Source organism: Populus euphratica, unplaced genomic scaffold, assembly GCF_000495115.2.
Source record: "Populus euphratica unplaced genomic scaffold, PopEup_1.0 scaffold580.1, whole genome shotgun sequence".
In the NCBI taxonomy this organism is placed as follows: Eukaryota; Viridiplantae; Streptophyta; class Magnoliopsida; order Malpighiales; family Salicaceae; genus Populus; species Populus euphratica.
In genome coordinates, this window is record NW_011500455.1 from 70,874 (window position 1) to 90,952 (window position 20,079).

A 20,079-nucleotide genomic window follows, 5' to 3' on the forward strand; every position below is an offset into this window, starting at 1 on the left:
TTCTAGAATATAATTTATATTATTCTTTAACAATAATTACCTTTACCTTTCGAGATTAGCGTTGACTCATCTTACCAGGCTCATCTTACCAGTTCTTGCCTTGATTAGGGCATGAGGCACCTTCAAAATCTTCTTCTGTGTCCAAGCACAGCTACTGAAAATGGAAGCATGACAGAAATCCAACCTCCATGGAGTTATCCACGCAAGTTCTCTGCAAGGCAAGTTTGTGCACATGATGAGATTACAATTCGTAGCTCCGCTAGATGGCCTGGATTTTAGCTCTCTCTGGAGCATGGCCAACGGGGAGTGAAAGGAGATGCGTACGTGGAAACACGACATCAAATTGAAAATTGAGAAATTATGTCTCCTTGAAGAGAATGAATAGAACTTTTGTACAATGTCCTACGTATTTTCCTCATTTACTTTTCCTATTATCCAATTAACTTTTCAACCAGAAACTATGCTGTTCTACAAGGGATTATTACATCCAATCATGAATTTGATTTTTACAAATAAAAAGAGGAATTGTAACTTTAACAGTTATCTTTGTAGTAGTGCTACATGCTCATTGCTCTTGATGAAACCTCTGATTCAGCGTCCTGCAACTCCCCATCAGCTGCCTCAACAGAGTCCTATAACATAAATAAGAAATGCTCAATTAGTAATCTTTTACAGTACAAAAACACATGTCAACCAGAATAATCCCAAATAATATAGATTAAAAACTATGCAATAATTTGTCTGATAAAGTCCATTGTTCAACAGGCAAAATAATATACAAAAGAAAACCAAGGATGCTGGTGATTAAATGTAAGAAGGGTGGTTAGAAGTGACTTTCAACCAACAGATTCTACTCAGCCAGTTCCTGTCACAATAATTATTTATTAAATAACACAAAATAGTTCAGACAAAAGCATACCAATGGTCGCAGACTAATCTATAAATTGAAACCATACCACTAAATTCTATACCTTATATTCCGCTAGGTAATGCTCCAATGCACCATCTCCACGCAGGATTTTCCCACCACTTCCAGGAGCATGCACTGAACCTACAGACTCCTCATCAATTACAACAGCATCTACTCTATCACTTCCTGTTTTGATGTCTGGGATCTGAAGCAAATAAGCAACAAAACCTTTAACATGTCAATATCCATAATCAAATGCTTTATAGAGATGGTGGATAATATCTACTTATAAGCCTTGGGGAATCACATACCTCATACATGGCTTCAGTTAGAATGCTTTCAAGTATGGCTCTTAAACCCCTGGCACCAGTATTCTTAGCCATTGCCTTTTTCGCAATTAGTCTTAGTGCCTTTTCAGTAAAATTTAGCTTCACCTGGAATTATGCAAGTGGTAAATAACCATTACACAAAAGTAATCAAATGAATTTAACTACTAAATGATCAGAGAGAGAGAGAGAGTCGTACATTATTCATGCTAAACAACTTCTTATACTGTTTACCAAGGGCATTTCTCGGTTCCATGAGGACCTGTAATTTACGTGAGCAAGAAAATGTTTTATAATGAAAACTAAAATTTCAAATCTGGCCTGCTCATTTCTAGGAGAAACTAAGAATATAAAGTGCATTAAACAAAATACATGATAAGCACAGATTGAGATGTGCATTTGGAAGGGCAGGGGTGTTCTAATGTTTCCATTTTAATCAAACCAAAATGGGTGGTGAAATTTTACAAGCTAAGGAAAATTTCCCAAATATTAATGTCAAGTCAGTAATTTCCTAGCTACAGAAATATATACTGGTATCTTAGAAACGACACTCTTGAACTTCTTAGGGCAATGATGAAAACCTGAGTGAAAAAAACAATGAGGCTTACTAGCACAAAATAAATTAGCATACTTGAGTGAGCTGAAAGAAATTTCTTTTCTTTTCTTTTCAGTAAACTAGTAGTGAATAATTAGAGTTTGAATGTAACATGTTTGTAACATCATAAATTGCTACATTCAGTTGCCAATTATTCTCTCACATTCTGAATGGTTTCTAGTCATTCACAAACAGCCCAAAATGGGATGATAACAAATATAGACTGGCACAGGGTGTATTAAAATAGAAAATAAAAACACAAAAATACCAGTATAACAGAGTATTACCCTAACAAGTTGATCCTCAGTTAGAGCTGCCAAACTAACTAATATTGGAAAGCGTCCAATAAACTCCGGTATAAGGCCATAAGCAATAAGATCCGCACTCTCAACCTGACAAAGTAAAATTTACTTTTCAAGTTTTAAGGAAAGGTTTCACCAGTAACTTCCATGCTTAACAACTAACATCATTAATAATGTTGAAAACTGAAATAATACATAGAAAGGTAGAAACTCTATAAATATTAAACTCCCATTTCACTAACATAGGAAGGTCTTCATTCTTACGGATTCTAGCAAAGATGAAGTGATTGCAGCATTGGTTACTCCACCTGCTCTCATATTAGCACGAACAGGTGCTCCAAATCCAATTGATGAATCTTGTCGTCTGATAAAATGACATGAAATATTTTCAGATTAGATACCCCGAAACAGACAAAAACTATATTTTGCAGATAATTATGCAGGAAAACTGTTTGAAGCCATTACCTCTCTGAAATGGTCTTTTCAAGATCAACAAATGCTCCACCACATATAAAGAGGATATTTTTTGTATCTATCTGCAGAACATTTATATGAATTTAAGATTTAATTTGAGAAGCAGCACCAATACATAAATAGTGCCAATTCTCTGATTATGATGATGGTGAATAATCCTTGCGAGGCAACATCATTGCTGGTTATTATTAATTTTCTGAATATGAATTAATAGGATGCTGCAAATACATAAGAGTTCTGAACCAAAAATCTAAGCAAACATTTAATATCTTTTCAACTTGGGAGGAAAGAATATAAAGGAATTATTCATGATCTCAATGAAAGGAATGCATAAATAAAATGAGGCTATGTTAGAAATCTGGAGTATGATAATGCTTAATCTGGTTCCAGCAAAATAAAAGTTATCAGCAATACAAGAATAAGAAGATTCTAGGATGAGCATTTCTCAAGCAGTAGACTTTACCTCATACAGGACACATTGCATATGACAAAAAAATTCATCGACAAAAAAGAAAAGGAAAACCATTTTGAGACTATATACCTGTATGTTATCACCCCGAGGATGCTTCCTCGCCCCCTTCTCAGGAACATTTACTATCTGGAAACAGAAAGTTCTGCTTTAGCAATTTTATAACAAGTTTCATATTCTTTAATATCTCTGGGGATAAAAATCCAACCACTATAGATTTTCATGTAAACCTCTGCAGCAAACTGTTCACAAAGTGCTGCCGCAACGGTAACTAACATTTCACAACAACAAAAATATGGTGCAGGAAAACAATAATGAAAAAAATGCAACATGCAAAGCCTATATGGCAACCTGTGTTTCACAAAAACTCATCAGTGAACTCAAACTTGTACCTGCAGTTTGCAGATAACCATTACAAGGAAAACACTGTTAAATGTGGCAACTGAATCCTTGTCTATTGTCACCTAAATTAAGTTTTATGGGCAAGACTTACAGTGTAAAATGCAGATGAAAAATTCTTCTTAGTCAACTAACAAAAGTTACAACCATAGGACTTGCCATGTGCTAGAATATTATAGAATTGCATGTCAGTAGCATAGCAACCTGTAAATGCCTGAATACCAGTCAAAATATTAGAATTCATTTCTTTTTCAGGGGTACCAACTGCTCAATATAATGTAATCAGAGGGTTGCAAAGCGTAAAAGATTTAGTTAGCAGAAAGCAAAATCGTGCAATGCTGTTTTATTTTTATTTTTTCACATCCAGAATAATATTAATCATCTTTCTTAGCTTCGAAACAGAAGTGGAATATGATAAGCAAGAAGTTATACTGCCATGTCAAAGAAACCATGATACGTTTTGATCACCAAAGTGATTTCGATAAAAATAATAATTTAAATTGTAAACCAATGAAAGCTTTAAGTTGTTGACACACAATTATATATAATATGATACTTGGTTCGGCTAGCTTGTGCCCTTAGGGCACATGATAAAGCGTTGTATTCTACTTTCATGGCCATTAGAGAATAGGTGATGGCATGAGGGATCTTTTAAATTTTTTTAATATAAATAGATACCTAAGAACACATTATACTTTTCCTTGTTATCATCGAGTCTAAAAATATAAGTTCAAGGGAAAAAACATAACTCCCCATTACCCACTAACTTTGGTCCCAACATTCTAATTTTAGTCATAATTCTACATGATTCTATAACTATCCCTTATTTAAATTTAGCATTATGTCTTTCTTTTTTCAATTAGTTAAGAAAAAACTACTCTTAATATAATTTAAAACCTGGATTACAATACACACCACTTTGTTCTGACGCGTGGCACCTTTATAACACAACTTCAAAAAAATGAGTACACATCAAGCATCACACCTTGTTAAGCCTTTCCTTTTAAAATTATTAAGGAAGATGACAATTGGCATAAAGAGAGATGATGAATAATAGAGTTTAAGGCCATTGATTTTCTATGAAAAAAACAAAATGAAGGATATGGATTTTTTAAATTTTGGGAAAGGATAAAAAATAAAAAAATAAATAAATAACCTAACTGAAATTAATTGTATTCTGGTTAGTTATAGTAAATTAAAACAGATTATATTCTGATTAGCTATAGTTAGATATGATTTACAATGCAATTGAGTAGGTTAAACTTTCAAAGAGCTGTTCCGTTCTAAAAATCAAGTAATCCATTGAACAAAGAAAAATGAACAAAGCAATGGAGGCCTTTTGACCATTGTTAGAATCAAACTATCATCTCTTGAATTTGAAGAGTTGATATCAAATCTATCATGGATAAGTTTATTACATTGAATTTAGTGCCAATACAATGAGATTTGTTGGGTGGCCATAAAAGGCCCCTGCACTTCAATTAAAGTTAAGATCAAAACTAGAATATAAGAGCCACATTCATGAAACAATGTTTGACCAGAGGGAGTATCATTCATATTTAGAATAGGAAAAACCTAAAAAACCTGTTTACTTGTAGAACTAATAAAATACTAATAGAAATAAACCTTAACTCGAATAATTTCCAAGATATCTGAATTACAGAATTACCCTTGTCTACAAAAACCACATAGAAATACAGTAATTCTGCTTCTTGTATTGTCTGCATCAACATCATTATTTCGCTAGAATCTCATCTAGAACTTGTCTAAATAAGATTTTTAGTTAACTAGTAGTGTAGGATTTGGGGGTTGTACCAGGGCAGTTTGAAATTTTCGTTTTCATAGAGGTAATTTTGTCATTTTGCAAAATCCAGTCAGCTACTTCACCACTTCACTATTAAGAAGTTAAATGGCCAGCTAACAATAGCTATGCTGCACCTCCTCAAACACCTCCACAAGTCACATCCTTATTGGCTTATCCATTTATAGAACTCATAATCCCAATTTTAAAGGAAGGAATATATATATGTTATAGAAATTTCAGCAAACTTTGATAGACGTGTGATGCCTAAGAATACCTAGGAGTGATTTCTAGGATCCCTGGTGTGATTCTAGGTTTCTTTTCCTTTTACCTATCGAGTTCTCCTGAAGATCTTTAGTTCTTGATTTGTTTACTTCCTGAATAGCATAATTATCCTTAAAAAAATCTACCTAAACTACAAAACAACTCTTTAGTTACACCCAAAACCATCTATAACTTCTGTAAACCTCAGTGTTTAGGAGCAGAATATTAAGATTCTGCATCATCTTGACATCAGAAAAGCAGAACTTCCTCATAATTAAAAAAAGTAGCACAGTATCATCATAATTACCACAAAATTCCATACCCAAATTCAAGTTTTGAAGTTACAGCTCAGCAGTGGTTTCCAAGCAAACTGGGTTACTAAACCAACTTTCAAAGTTCAATCCCTTATTGTCAGAAAGTTAACAGCAATTCAACTTCAAATTCTCCCTGAAGCTTTCTGAAAGATCATAAATTATCAACCAACTTTTTGTTTGATCCCCTTCTGTCCAAAAAGTGAATAAATTACTTCATTCTCCTAAAAGAGCTGAACTTGCAGTTCAAGCATTCGAATAATAAAAAATGGAATTCATCCCTATAATGAAAAATGTCTTCCCATTAAATGTCCACCTATGGACTCCATCGAAGGTCTCTTTTATCTTACACCTTCTCCAATTCACTCTTTCAAATTAACTATGTTGTTAAAGGTATCTGCAAACGAGTACTCCTGTTCACCAGTCCACTAGCCTCTATGAAGAGGTTACCTTTGACTCTTTCAAAACTTTATGACATTTAATTTCAGATTCATCAAATTGCAATATATCACCTCTGACCTATGTGATATATCCAGCATACCTTTTACTCTTTCAAAACTTTGTGACATTTAACTTAAGATTCATTACATTGCAATATGTCACCTCTGACTTATATGATATATCCAGCATGATATCTTAAATTATAATCAGCATAATTGCTAAGGAATCCAAATATATTTATAGAAACAGCAACTAAATGAAGCCAGAATAAAATAAGAATATCATATGGGACAAGTACAATTTCACACAAATCATTCAGTAAAATTTCTGAAATCAGCCTCGCAGAGGTGAAACAGGAGCAAGACATCTAGTAAACAAATGATAAGCAGTATAGTTTCATGCACTCACAGTTCCTTCCAGCATTTTCAATAATGCCTGTTGGACACCCTCACCAGAAACATCCCTGCTTATATTTAAGCTCTCAGCCTGCAAAATTGTCACAACATTTAAGTCTTAAGAGATTGTGTGCATCGAATGTTACAAAAACTAATTGGTAAGATGGAAAATTAACAGGACCTTCTTTGTTATCTTATCAACTTCATCAATGTAGACCATTCCTTGTTGAGCTGCTTGCACATTAAATTCAGCTGCCTAAAGTCAAGAAGGAACTCTATGTAAGTTCTGTAATATGTGAAAAGTCAATGGGTTTTCCATTCTTATTATATTCAGCTAATAAGTTGTGAGAGCATGTGAAGCAAGCATGAACAGAAACTATACTGATCAAACTTTTAAATAAATAAATAAAAACACCTGCTTAACAGAGAATAGTTTGCTACAACAGGACACTTCAGCATAATTAAATGTTAGTTCCAGGCAAACCCTGTTTGGGATAAACATCCATCAGATATATAGTCAGTACACAATTCAAATGCTTGATAATGAATTGCAGCCAACATTCCAGTAAAAGGAATTTCATCCCATAAAGATGGTTAGATGTTGAATAATGATAAATAAAAGTAGTGTTCATCAATAGAGGAAAGCATGTTAGGTCTTTGAATCAGCACACATTAGACTTCTTTGAATTCATGCACGAAAGAAAAAGTTTGGGATGTAGATGAATGAACACATGAAATACCCAAAAAAATTATTAGAGACAACTGAAAGGGCTATTCCTCTCATAAATAAGCACATGAACTGAAGCACACAACTATGTGTACTTCAAAGGGACAGATCATAGCTCTGATTGCACTTTATACAAACGTAGTTTGATGGGAAAAATATCAACTTCAGTAGATTTCAATGCTTCCATAAAAAGTTCAATTTCTGGAAGAAAGAATATTTAAACAAAATATAAACAATAGTCAAAACTTGGATGACTTGTATGTAATTTCTGGAAGAAAGAATATTTAAACAAAATATAAACAATAGTCAAAACTTGGATGACTTGTATGTACATTTGCATAAACAATAGTTGAAACTTTTATCGAAGGTAACAATCAAACAAACTGGAAGTGTGATTAATTCAGGAAGAGCTGCAAAATTCTGGAACATGATTACTGGATGGAAACCAGTCAATCCCCACCCAAAAACAATTCTGGAACAGGATTATGCTAGTGTTAGCTGAACAAGTCTACCCAAACCCATCGAGAATGAGTTTTTGAGCATTAAATGCAACCCCAGCCTACAGTAGGAAAAATGAAGAGAAAACATAATTTCAAACAAACATTAATTGAGTTAAAATTTCTCAGACAACTAACAAATTCAAGAATGTTTAGCAATAAAATTAGTTCAATATTTTGTCTCCCATTATGTCCTTTCAGTAGAAACATAACTGGTCCTGTATGAATCAGCATTGCAATCACTCCCCCCCCCCCCCCCCCTTTATTTATCACAATATTTCAAGTATTCAAGGCCCCAGCAATTAAGACAATCGAACCTAAAAAGTTCAGATACTACCACCAAAAATATCCAATTTTGTCTTAACAAGCTGCTGTGACTGCCTTGATGACTCTTATTCATCAGAGTTTTATTGTTTTAAAAAAAATAGGAAAAACATAACTAGCATATTTTCATAGGCCAGGATAACCTTGGTTAAAACCTAGAGTGTTAATTCCTACAACACCAATGCATCCATGGTTGTTTAACATCAAAATCTATAATTACCAAATATTCTTTTTCTAGCAAGTTCTTTGATGAATTCCACTGCTGCTTCCTAAGTGAGATCATTTCCTTTGCCTCATAAAGGCATTTATTTTGAAGAACAGTAATTATCATTTGTGATTAGTCTACATTTATTTTGAAGAACAGTAATTATCATTGGCAACCTCCTTCCTCCGTCAAGAAAATACATGTATCTTATATAGCAAAGACACAATTAGACAAATTCACTTAAATCAGGACTGGTGAAACTGAACCTATACAAAAAGGCACCAAGTGCATAGACAATGCAACTCCAAGTCTAAGAAACAACAACTAGAATTTACATAAGTTCAAAAGATAAAAGGTGAGATATACCGAGAGTAATTTATACAATATTGATTCAACATCTTCACCAACGTAACCAGCCTGCAAAAATTAGTTGCCTCATTCAGTTAAACAGTAAGGAGCCTGCGAATAGGTATGGAGAGAGAAAGATCAAAAATCATGTGACCATGGAAAAATACATAGCGAGACAAAAGAAACTAAAATGCGACCTAGCAGTTTTACTTTGAACAGTTGGATATAAGCATACATTACTACTCTAGGACTTCCTTCACTTTTGTGGATAAAATAAGATATGAGAGAAACAAATGAGTTCCATCAATGAGGGTGCCAATTTTCCCTTTTCAATAAATCATGATTAGATTTAATGAAAGACATCAAATATGCAGGCATGTTGAAAACAAAGAAATCATTCGATTATTCAAGATTGCCTAAATGTCAAAGTTCAAATTTTGATGTGAATGTCCACTACTAATTGTGAAATAAAAACAACCATAAGGTATTTCTAGTCTTTGAAGTAAGATATCAATACAAAGCAGACTTGCCTGGGTTAGTGTTGTTGCATCAGCAATCACAAATGGCACATTCACAAAGCGTGCTAGTGTTTTTGCCAACAATGTCTTCCCTATTTCACATATAAGTTAGAACAGAAGTCCAGAATTCAGAAGCTTGAAAGCAGGACTAACAAAATAACAATGTGGTAAGCACTGATTTTCACAGCAAGTCACGGGGACTTGAAACACATAGAGAAAGTGTAGAGTCATTACCTGAGCCAGTTGGGCCCATCAAGAGTACATTGCTTTTTTCCAGTTCCACATTGTCTTCATCATCTATAGCCTCCAAAGTTCCTGATTCTGCTCCTGGCCTAGTATTAGAATACATCACTTCAGTATTCTTTCACAAGTCAACTAATTGTGATAATTTGAGACCACTTTTTTAAACCACTTAAAAATATACTAAACTTTGCTATTCAAGGTAATGAAATAAAGCACCAATCATTATAAATTCTATGGTTCAATTATTTCAATAGCAGCATTATGAGAAGACAAGAATGTAACTGGAAACTAACCCTTTCCGCAAGGAGGAATGATAAATCCTCTTATAATGGTTGTAGACAGCCACAGAAAGTACCTATAACATAAACATGAATCACTTGTTGAGTACTCTCAAAAGACTACAAACTGCTCAAGGCTATGTCAAGCATGAATCCAAAATCAAGCTTTCAGGAAACTGACAGTGTAGCCTGTTAAATAAATGATGTTCTATCACTCAGTTCCCCCAACCAGAAACATTTGATATCTTCAACATGCTATATTCAATTTACCAGCACTTCGGTTATGTTGGTTCAAACAACTGATACAACAAGCATCTTAACAAAGTCATGTCAACAATATCCCAGAAAACAAACAACTATGACACGTTCATCAAAAACAATCCAAGATGAAAAGAAAGAATAAAGGGATGATGATTCACTTGACAAGACAATTTGAAAAGGGTTTCTAAATACAATGCAACAAAAACTCTAACAGGACAGCCTTCATAAGTACCCAAATACCAGTGTGAAATCTTTGACACACAATGATAATCCATAATCAACATGCATCTGTTAATAATTCAAAAAACTTATAAGCATCAAAACTCAGAAACTGATTGCAACCGAATACCAACTAGCTAGATCAAAAACCCAAATGAGAACGAAATGTTGTTAAAAAAAGCAAACCTTTTTTGCTCTGTCCTGTCCAATAACAAACTTATCAAGACCTTTGCAAATCTCCTTTGGCGTCGGCAATTCCTTCCCCAAATTTGACCCACCCCATCCAGCACCATTCTTCTCACCACCTCCATTCCCACCACCACCTCCACTCTTTTCTCCACCTGGCTTAAAAGCCCTAACGACGCTAACCCCCGGAGTAAACGGCGGACCAGGAGGCGTATGCACAGCCAACCCATTCCCACCCGGGGGTGGCGGAGGAGGAATCCCCTGAGGCCAATTCTCAGGCGGATCCCCTCCATACGACCTCAACGTCTCCCAAAACGATACCCTTAACCTATTATTAATAGTATTTGTAACATTGGCATAATCCACTCCCTCTTCACCACCATTACTCCCTTCCTTACCTCCCTTATTCCCATTTCTTCCATTCCCCTTATTACTAATCCTACCAATCTCAACAAAACTGCCTTGTAACGGCGCAATCTTATCCGGCCTAAAATAATAGGCTGTCTTACAATTAGGACAGAAATTCACAGCCTGATAATTATTATTATGCCCATTTCCATTAGCGCCAGTATCAGCAGTTGTAGTATTATTAGTATTATTATTAGCAGTATCATTATTGCGACTCAAATGAGGATGATGATGATGATCAAGATTAGAATTATTACTAAATACGAAACTCCGATTGGAGAAGAGCACATCCATGTGTTTTGAGCACCTCGGACAATTCGCTTCTGCCCTAATTTTCCGAACATTGTTGTCGTCCTTAGAATTCTCCCACTTGTAGCGCTCTTGGATTCCGATCAATGATTCCTTCCGGCGGTTACACCCGATGTTTAAGTAGTTCAAGTGGGTGGAGATTCCTCTTGAGAAACGGACCGGGGTTGCGAAACGGGAAGAGAGTAACAGAGGATTCGTTGCATCCTTGAGTTTCCTGCATCTCCGCAACATTCTAGTTCCAGACATAAAGAGAAAAAAAGTGTGGTTTTCGGAGGAGAGGATGAAAGAGAGAGGACGGGGGTTGTTCAAAGATAATATTTATTTATTTATTTTATAAGCTGTACAAACACAGAGAGAAAGGAGGGGCAATTGTGAGGAAGAGAAAAGACAAAGAAGAGAGCGTATGTAGGAGGAATTATGGAAAGAAAATGGCTTTCTTATCCTCTACGACCCCTACCCACTTATGAGATTGGGAGTTATAATTTCTTCCCTTTTTTTGATTGACTCTATCTTCTTCTTCACGTACGTCTTCAGTCTCTCTCTGCTTTGTGCTTTGGGTGCCTGATGTCAGGATCCAATGCCACGCCTTCTTTGTATTGTCTTAATTACTTAGTGGGAATTATTTACTTTAATGTTGAGAAATGAATTACAGAAAATGAGTTCAATTGATCCATGCTATCATTACTCACTATTAAATAAGCACTCGAAAGTTTTTCGCCGTCAATCTGGTTTTTAGATTTAACGACTAGAGCAAGCGTTCACATTAGTTTTTTTGTTTTAGCGTAAGCAAATGTTTAGTTGTTGCTAAAGTATTTTTTAATTTAAAAAAATTAGATGGATTCGCTATTTAAGTTAAAAGATAATTTAAATAATTATTAAAAAATAATTTGATTAAAAAATTTTCATAACATCATTTAAAAAAAATTAAAATAGAAATATATTAGATCATTCTACGTTAACTTGAGTTAATTTATCAAATTCGACACTTAAATCATGAGATTATGATAACTTTATAAAATAAAATCAAAACAAATTATAAAATTCAATTCTCAAATAATTAAATATTAAAAGATAAAATCAAAAAGAAAATTTAAATACAAAAAAAAGGACCAAGAAACAAGCAACTCGAGTCAACTTAAGTTAATATATCAAACCCACAACCCAAGTTATATGATTGGGATAATATTATAAAAAGCAAATCAAAATAAATTATGAAATTCAATTCACAATCAACTTAATATTGTTAGATGAAATTGAAAAAAAATAATTAAAAAAACATAAAACAACTCGAGTCAACTCGCCAAGCCTGTGTAATCTAGATAACGAAATCAAGATAACCTCATAAAAAAGTTATGATATTTTAAATTAACAAAATATAGAATGATGAAATTAAAGAAAAAGATCTAACACAAAAAAAAGGAAAAAAATGAGTTTAACCTCAAACTAGCATCTCAAATCATAATGTCAAGAAAAAAATTAATGTTAAAAAATAAAATTAAAAAATATATTAAACTTGTTTAATACAATGCTTTGTGAGGAGAGAAATAATAGATTCCTCCTCTTTAATTTGTTTATATTAATTAATTAATTTTTAATTGTTTAATTATCACAAAGCTAAAGATGTCCATACATCAATTAAAAAAAATAGTAAACCATAAAAAAATTCAAAATAAAAGAAAATAGATAAGTTATTTATCATAGTTTTAACTAGGTATTGTAACTTATTTTTGAATCCCCGCAAAAAGAATAAAAATAAAAATAAAAATAAAAAATAATAGTAAAAAAAGGATGCTAGAATAGTCAGAAAATAGTCAAAAATTGGTTGAGAAGGTTTAAGATTACAAAGATTAAAATTTGGCAGTATTTTGTTGACTGATGAGAGTCCTGTTGACAAACAAAATTTAATTTGAAGAAGAAAAGTCCAAAATAAGATGTGTATGGATACAATTACATTTTATCGAAGATTTAATTAAATTTATGGAGGTTATGTCATTCAGTTTAAAGAATGCAAGGGCCACTTATCAAAGAGCCATGGTAACTCTATTTCATGATGTGATGCATAAGGAAATTGAGGTGTATGTAGATGATATAATTGCAAAGTCGAAAGGAGAAGATCATGTCAAGGTGTTGAGAAAGTTATTTGAGAGATTGAGAAAGTATGAACTAAGGCTCAATCCTGCAAAATGTTCGTTTGGGGTTAAATCCGGTAAGCTGTTAGGATTTGTAGTCAATAGCAAAGGTATAGAGGTGGATCCTAACAAAGCAAAAGTCATCCAATCCATGTCAATCCCAAAGTTAGAGAAAGAGGAGAAGGGATTTTTGGGGAGGTTAAACTATATTGCCAGATTTATAGCTCAACTAACTACCACATGTGAACCTATCTTCTGACTGCTCAAGAAAAAGAATCTGGGAACTTGGAATGAGGAGTGTGAGGAGGCATTCAATAAAATCAAGTGTTATATGCAAAGTCCGCCATTACTTATTCCTCCTATGTCGGGAAGGCCTTTAATTTTGTATATGATGGTAACGGAGACAGCTATGGGATGTGTACTGGGGCAACATGATGAAATAAGCAGGAAAGAAAGGGCTATCTATTACCTAAGTAAGAAGTTCACTGAATGTGAGTCTAGATACATAGTAATAAAGAAACTATGTTGTGTATTGGGATGAGCGGCAAAAAGATTACAACATTATATATTATATCACACCATTTGGTTGATTTTAAAAGTAGATCCATTGAGATATATATGTAACAAGCCCTATCTCTCCAGTCAAAATGCAAGGTGACAGGTTTTGTTGTCAGAGTATAACATAACATACATGACATAGAAAGCTGTAAAAGGGAGCGTGATTGTTGACCATTTAGCTGATAATGTTGTTGAGGATTAGGAACCACTGAATTTTGATTTTCCGGATGAAAATTTATTAGCAATAGAGGAAGGAAAAAAAAAGACAGATTGGTGGACTATGTTTTTTGACGAAGCAGTGAATGTATATGGTAACGGGGTCAGCACAGTGATAATCTCTCCTGATCATAAGCTATATCCAGTTTTAGTTAAATTGTATTTTGAATGCACCAATAATACAGCTGAATATAAAGCTTGTATACTCAGTTTAGAAGCTGCATTAGAGATGAAGATTAAAAAGCTGGATGTATATGGTGATTCAATGTTGATTATCTGTCAAGTGAAAGGAAAATGGCAAACCAAGGAAGATAAGTTAAGGTCTTACCAGGAATACTTGTCCACACTATTAGACAACTTCAAAGAAATAAAGTTCACTCATATGGGAAGAGAAGGGAGCCATTTTGCAGATGCTTTAGCTACATTGGCTACTATGGTGATTGATACTTAAAAGTGTATTTTTATCATGGTTTGTTATCATCATTTTGCACTTGAAGTATCAATAACTCCTTAACTAGAGCATGTTTTATAATAATATATCTAATAATATAAGATACCTTTAATCTGTGGTAAATGTTCATTTTAAATGTAGGTCTATCACATAAATAAAAGGATTGATTGATGAATTTAAGAACTGAAATTGAAAGGATAAAGAGATGGCTAAACTTAGAAAAGAGATGTCGGTGCAATCCAAACCGGAACACTTTTCGGTAATTAGGTCATATCTGGAGCTATAGATCTCAGATTTAGGTCTACTTTATATGGATGGAAAGGTAAGACATAGACCTACAACTTTTATATGGAGCCCAAGATCTAAAAAGGCCATTTTCAAGTCCAAATTATTGCAACAACAAAGAAGCCCAAATCTGTCCTCCAGCCCGAGCACTATTCCGTATTTTGGCCATATCTGGAGTTCTAGAAGTCCAAATGAGCTGAAGTTTTTACACAAGAAAACTGAGACAATTTTCTACAACTTTTATGTTTTCAAGTGGCTCCACTTTTGATGTTATTAATGACGTTTTGGGCAGACAAGAGAAGATAAGAATTGTCACCAAGTCAAGAGTTGGTCACCCACTCATCAATTAGTCATCAAATCAATAGTTCCCAATTGTGGTCTATAAAAGGAGGCATTTGCCATGCATTTAGGCATCTTGGTTTCCAGATCAAGATCATGCTCTTGCTTTCTCTCTTTGTATTTTTTGTAATGTTTATGCTTTGCTTTCATTAATATCAAGTTTATGCCTTTCATTTCCTTTCATTTACTTAATTAACTTTTATGTTATTTATGTTTTTATTTTGTTTATTTATTTTTCTTTCATTCATTATGTCTAGCTAAGTTTATTATGTCAAGGTGAAAAGGTTACACTAATGATGTAAGAATAAGTATAGTGTAAACTTAATATGGACTTTAATGTTTGATACTAACATGTTTTGTATTTGTTATCTTGTTCACTCTTTAATACTTTGCTTGTTAAATGACTAATCTTGATTTATGTTGTATAACACTCGGTACAACAAATGTTTGGCACTTTCATAGCCCATACTGTATGGTATAACCGACACCTGAGCTATGAAAGGAACTTGATTTGTTGTTAACATAAGTTATAATCATGAATGCTTGACGAAATTTACAAGTATTAGCATTAATTGAATAAGATGACTAATGTAATCATGTTAACAATTTATAATCTAATTGGAACCTCCTTTATGTGTGGTTTCCAATTGAATAATAAGAGTTTATACTATACTTGTTTGACATACCATTAGTGGATCCTCTAGCCTTGACATTTGTTATTATCATTGTTTAATCGTTACATTAATATTCCATCTCAAAGTTCTCATCATCTTCTTCTTCTCCTCCTTCTTTTTCTTTATTATTATTAGTATTATTATTATTATTACTATTATTATTATTATTATTATTATTACTATTATTATTATTATTATTATTATTACTGTTGTTGTTATTGTTGTTTTATAATTGTTGTTTATAATTTGTACAATTAACCTTATTATTGTTATTGTTATTGTTATTGTTATTGTTATTGTTATTACTATTATTATTGTTGTTGTAGTTATTATTATTGTTGTTGTATTATTGTTATTTATAATTTATATAATTAACCTCCCTATGGTTCGACCCTGGTTTTGCCGGGTTATTTATTACTTCGACACTCCTACACTTGGGAGAAGACATCAATCTTTTAGTCGTGTCATATGGTTACCATTGATCTCGGGTATAGGGTGCAGCTAGTACACATTGATATCAGAAATAACCCAACTTATTGTTACTCGATTGAAGGAGAGATAGATGGGAAGCCTTGGTATTACAATATCAAGAACTTTGTGCAAAAGCAGGAATATCTAGAGGGAGCTTTGGAGATGGATAAGAAGACCCTGAGGCAATTGGCTAGGGGTTTTTATCTAGACAGAGAGATTCTATACAAAAGATCATTCGATGGAACCTTGCTGAGGTGTTAAATGCAATAGATGCTAGAACGGCTTTGCGAGAGGTCCACGAAGGGATTGCTCAACCCATGCTAGCAGACTTATGATGGCAAGAAAAATACAAAGGGCTGGTTATTTCTGAATGACATTAGAAAAAGACTGCATCGACTATGTTAGAACATGTCACAAGTGCTAGGTGCATAGCGATAAAGTCAATGCACCTCCAACCCCTTTGTTTAATCTGGTATCTCCCTAGCCATTTGCAATATGGGGAATTGATGTGATTAGGCTTATTAACCCAAATGCCAGCAATAGGCACAAATTCATCCTTATAGCTATTGATTATTTCACAAAATGAGTAGAAATACACTCACGTGACTCAAGAAGTTATAAAGAGGTTCATAAAAAAAAGACTTGATTTGTCATTATGGGTTGCTAGAAAAGATAGTGACTGATAATACATAGAATTTCAATGGCAAAATGATAGTAGAGCTTTGTACTAAATGGAAGATCAAACATTCAAATTCCTCACCATATAGGCTAAAGATGAATGGGGCCATGAAAGTAGCCAATAAGAACATCAAGAAAATCATTCAAAAAATGGTAGTCACTTATACTCTTCACACATATCGCACTGCAATAAGAACCTCGACCAGAGCCACACCATATTCGTTGGTATATGGAATGGAGGCAATAATGCCATTAGAAGTCGAAATCCCATAATTAAGGGTGTTGATAGATTTAGAGTTAGAAGAGGTTGAATGGACCAAAGTGAGATATGAACAGTTAAACTTGATCAGTGAAAAAAGGATAGGCGCAATCTGTCATCATCAACTTTACCAGAAAAGAATGGTTAAGGTATATGACAAGAAGGTTAGACCTTGTGTGTTTCAAGAAGGAGATCTAGTGCTGAAGAAACTATTGTCTCTACCAGGGGAAGACCACAACAAGTAGGCTCCAAATTATGAAGGGTCTTATATAATAAAAAAAAACTTTCTCAAGAGGAGCTCTGAAATTTTCTAGCATGGATTGAGAAAATCCAAGCAAACTTGTGAATTCTCATCAGTCATAGGGCAGACCGCTAATTCCCCACTTAACTTAAAAGCTTGTGTGTGCATTTTAAAAATTAAAACATGTGATGTCATGAATATATATGTACAGAAATTAAAGCTTATAAAAAAATAAATAAAAGGCCTCCATATTAACAAAAAATACACAAATAAGACAACACATTTATCAGACCAAAAACAACAATGCTTAGTCTTTGTCGTACGTGTGCGGCGTCGCAACGAATCTTCCGTTATCAATTCATATAAATATATATGAATCTATCTTAGTAAATATGAAGGGACAAGGAATTCTTATCTCTTATCCCTACAACCTAGACTAGAAGTCGCCACCTAGTATTCTGGTTACTAGAAACCCTAACTAGTTTCAGAGATGGGTATGGAGACTGGTTGCGTACAGGGAAGGTATTAGCACCCCAAATATGCCCTATCTAAGGTAAGTTGCATTGCTTTAGGGTCTGATAAAAAATCTAATTAACATATATAACAAAACTTTTAGTATAGAAAATACATTTTACGTATAAATTCGTAATTTCTAGTATTAAAACAAAACCAAAATAAAATAAAATAGGGCAACCAAAGCATGGTAAAGGAGTAGTTTTATTGAAGCATTAGAGCTGCCATCCTTGCTGCTTCTAAAATCCTTGGCTTTTTTAACACTGTGTTTTCAGGTACCCACTCAGTGTTTACTATCTCAAAGGCATGGAGATTCTCACCCATGCAATCCTTTACCTTAAGGAAAGGTATGGCCACATTCTTTACCATGGAGACTGTATCCTCATCTTTAACAGTTACTAATATCCTGTTCATGATATATTTCAAACACTAGTGTAATGATGAAGTTATCGACCCAACTGCATGGATCCAAGGCCTTCCCAGCAACATACTATAAGAAGGGTGGATATTCATCTCTTGGAGTACCATTAAGAACATTTGTGGCCCCATATACAGCTCTACCTCCAAAGTCCCAATGATTTATTTAGGCGAGCCATCATATGCTCTTGCCATCATGGTACTAGGCTTCATATAAGTTTGTCGACTAGCATTTCTTTCAACATATGTTTCGGTAATATGTTAAGAGCTGAGCCATTATCAATGAGTACCTTTCCAATAACACAGTCTTTGCATTTCACGGTGATATACAAAGGTTTGTTATGCCTAGTTCCTTCAGCATCTAATTCATCAGCCCTAAAGTATAGGTAATTAGAAGCGTGGATCCTCCCTATCAAGTGCGTATGCTCGCCACTTATGTTGTTTATCTTGAAAGAACTGATTTTGTGCATGATTACAAGAAATACATCATAAAATGCTTAAAGATGAAATTTAAGCATTTCCCGATAAAGAGGTGACCAAACACAAATAAACCCCAAAGCTAAGCCTAAGATAAAACCTTATCTTTACTAGCATTTTTGAATTTGCATGGATAAATAGTTAGTTAACCATCTTTGTAATCACACATATTTCTTGGGATAAGAATAAGGTTTATCAATCCTAACAACGTGCGTTTTGAAATAAGAAAAGGTCGTCTTTGTCATCCATTCACTTTTCTAATAATTTCATCCCTTGTAGTCCTCATTTGAGCTGGATCGTATTTCTTAATAATTTCATCCCTTGTAGTCCTCATTTGAGCTGGATCGTATTTCTTCCTCATGGAAACCCTAACAAGGATCATACCTCACACTGGAGGGAAAAATGAGAGATATTGGGAAGACCCTGATAGAATTAATAGAAAAGGGAAGGTTAAGAAAAAGTCTAACAATGGTGAAATGAAAAAAAACAAGAAAACAAAAAAAAAGAAAACAAAGACCTAAACTAGGGCAGAAAATATTGATGACAGTTTTGAGCACCTTACCAGTTAGACAAAGCAGTGAAGATGGATACTATAATTGATCATGTAATATTTGGTTATCATCCAGACAAAGCAGTGAACATAGATGATGGAATTGATTATGTCTCATTTAGTAAACACATCAAAGGCCCCAAAGACAGCATTCTGAAAAGAAAAAAAAAAGTAAGAGAAGGAAGAGAGTTACAAACTCTGGCTTTTGGTATCAAGTATAGAATCTCTAGCTGGCTTTTCTTAGATTCAAGAATGAAAAATTTTGTTTTGGTATGATTTATGTTAAGAGAATTCTGGTCATGAAGGTTAACAAGGTTATATGTTAAGAGAAAGATGATTGATGAATAGTTGATTTGGTTTGATAACAAGGTTACCGTATGAAGGTTAACAAGGTTATATGTTAAGAGAAAGTTGATCCTAAGTCTTTAAAACCCTCAAACACCTTTTGAGACTGTAGAATTCTTTTCTTTCATAGTTTATAACTATAGCTCACATTACAAGCCTTTAAAAGCCCTTTCTAATGAAGTGTATGTAACTTTTTTGATAAACTTTGGTCTCATGATCTAGAGGACCTGATAAAGGCATGGTGATTTGCTATTTTCCGTGCAAGA

The 20,079-nt window shown here is 33.7% G+C and overlaps 1 protein-coding gene and 1 pseudogene across 1 annotated transcript; one reads left to right on the plus strand and one right to left on the minus strand.

Moving 5' to 3' along the window:
• Positions 1-340: 340 nt before the first annotated feature.
• LOC105114790 (ATP-dependent Clp protease ATP-binding subunit clpX-like, mitochondrial) lies at positions 341-11,754 on the minus strand. Its single transcript, XM_011011475.1, has 15 exons — positions 10,494-11,754; positions 9,843-9,904; positions 9,541-9,638; positions 9,319-9,398; positions 8,807-8,857; positions 6,869-6,943; positions 6,701-6,778; positions 3,149-3,205; positions 2,599-2,669; positions 2,398-2,497; positions 2,119-2,223; positions 1,436-1,498; positions 1,222-1,344; positions 972-1,115; positions 341-632 (listed from the first exon to the last, which is right to left on the minus strand). Exons 1-15 carry the CDS (start codon positions 11,454-11,456, stop codon positions 558-560), a joined length of 2,145 nt encoding a protein of 714 aa, XP_011009777.1. The 5' UTR covers positions 11,457-11,754; the 3' UTR covers positions 341-557.
• A 1,487-nt stretch (positions 11,755-13,241) lies between these two features.
• Positions 13,242-18,602, plus strand: LOC105114792 (uncharacterized; annotated as a pseudogene).
• Positions 18,603-20,079: the final 1,477 nt, after the last annotated feature.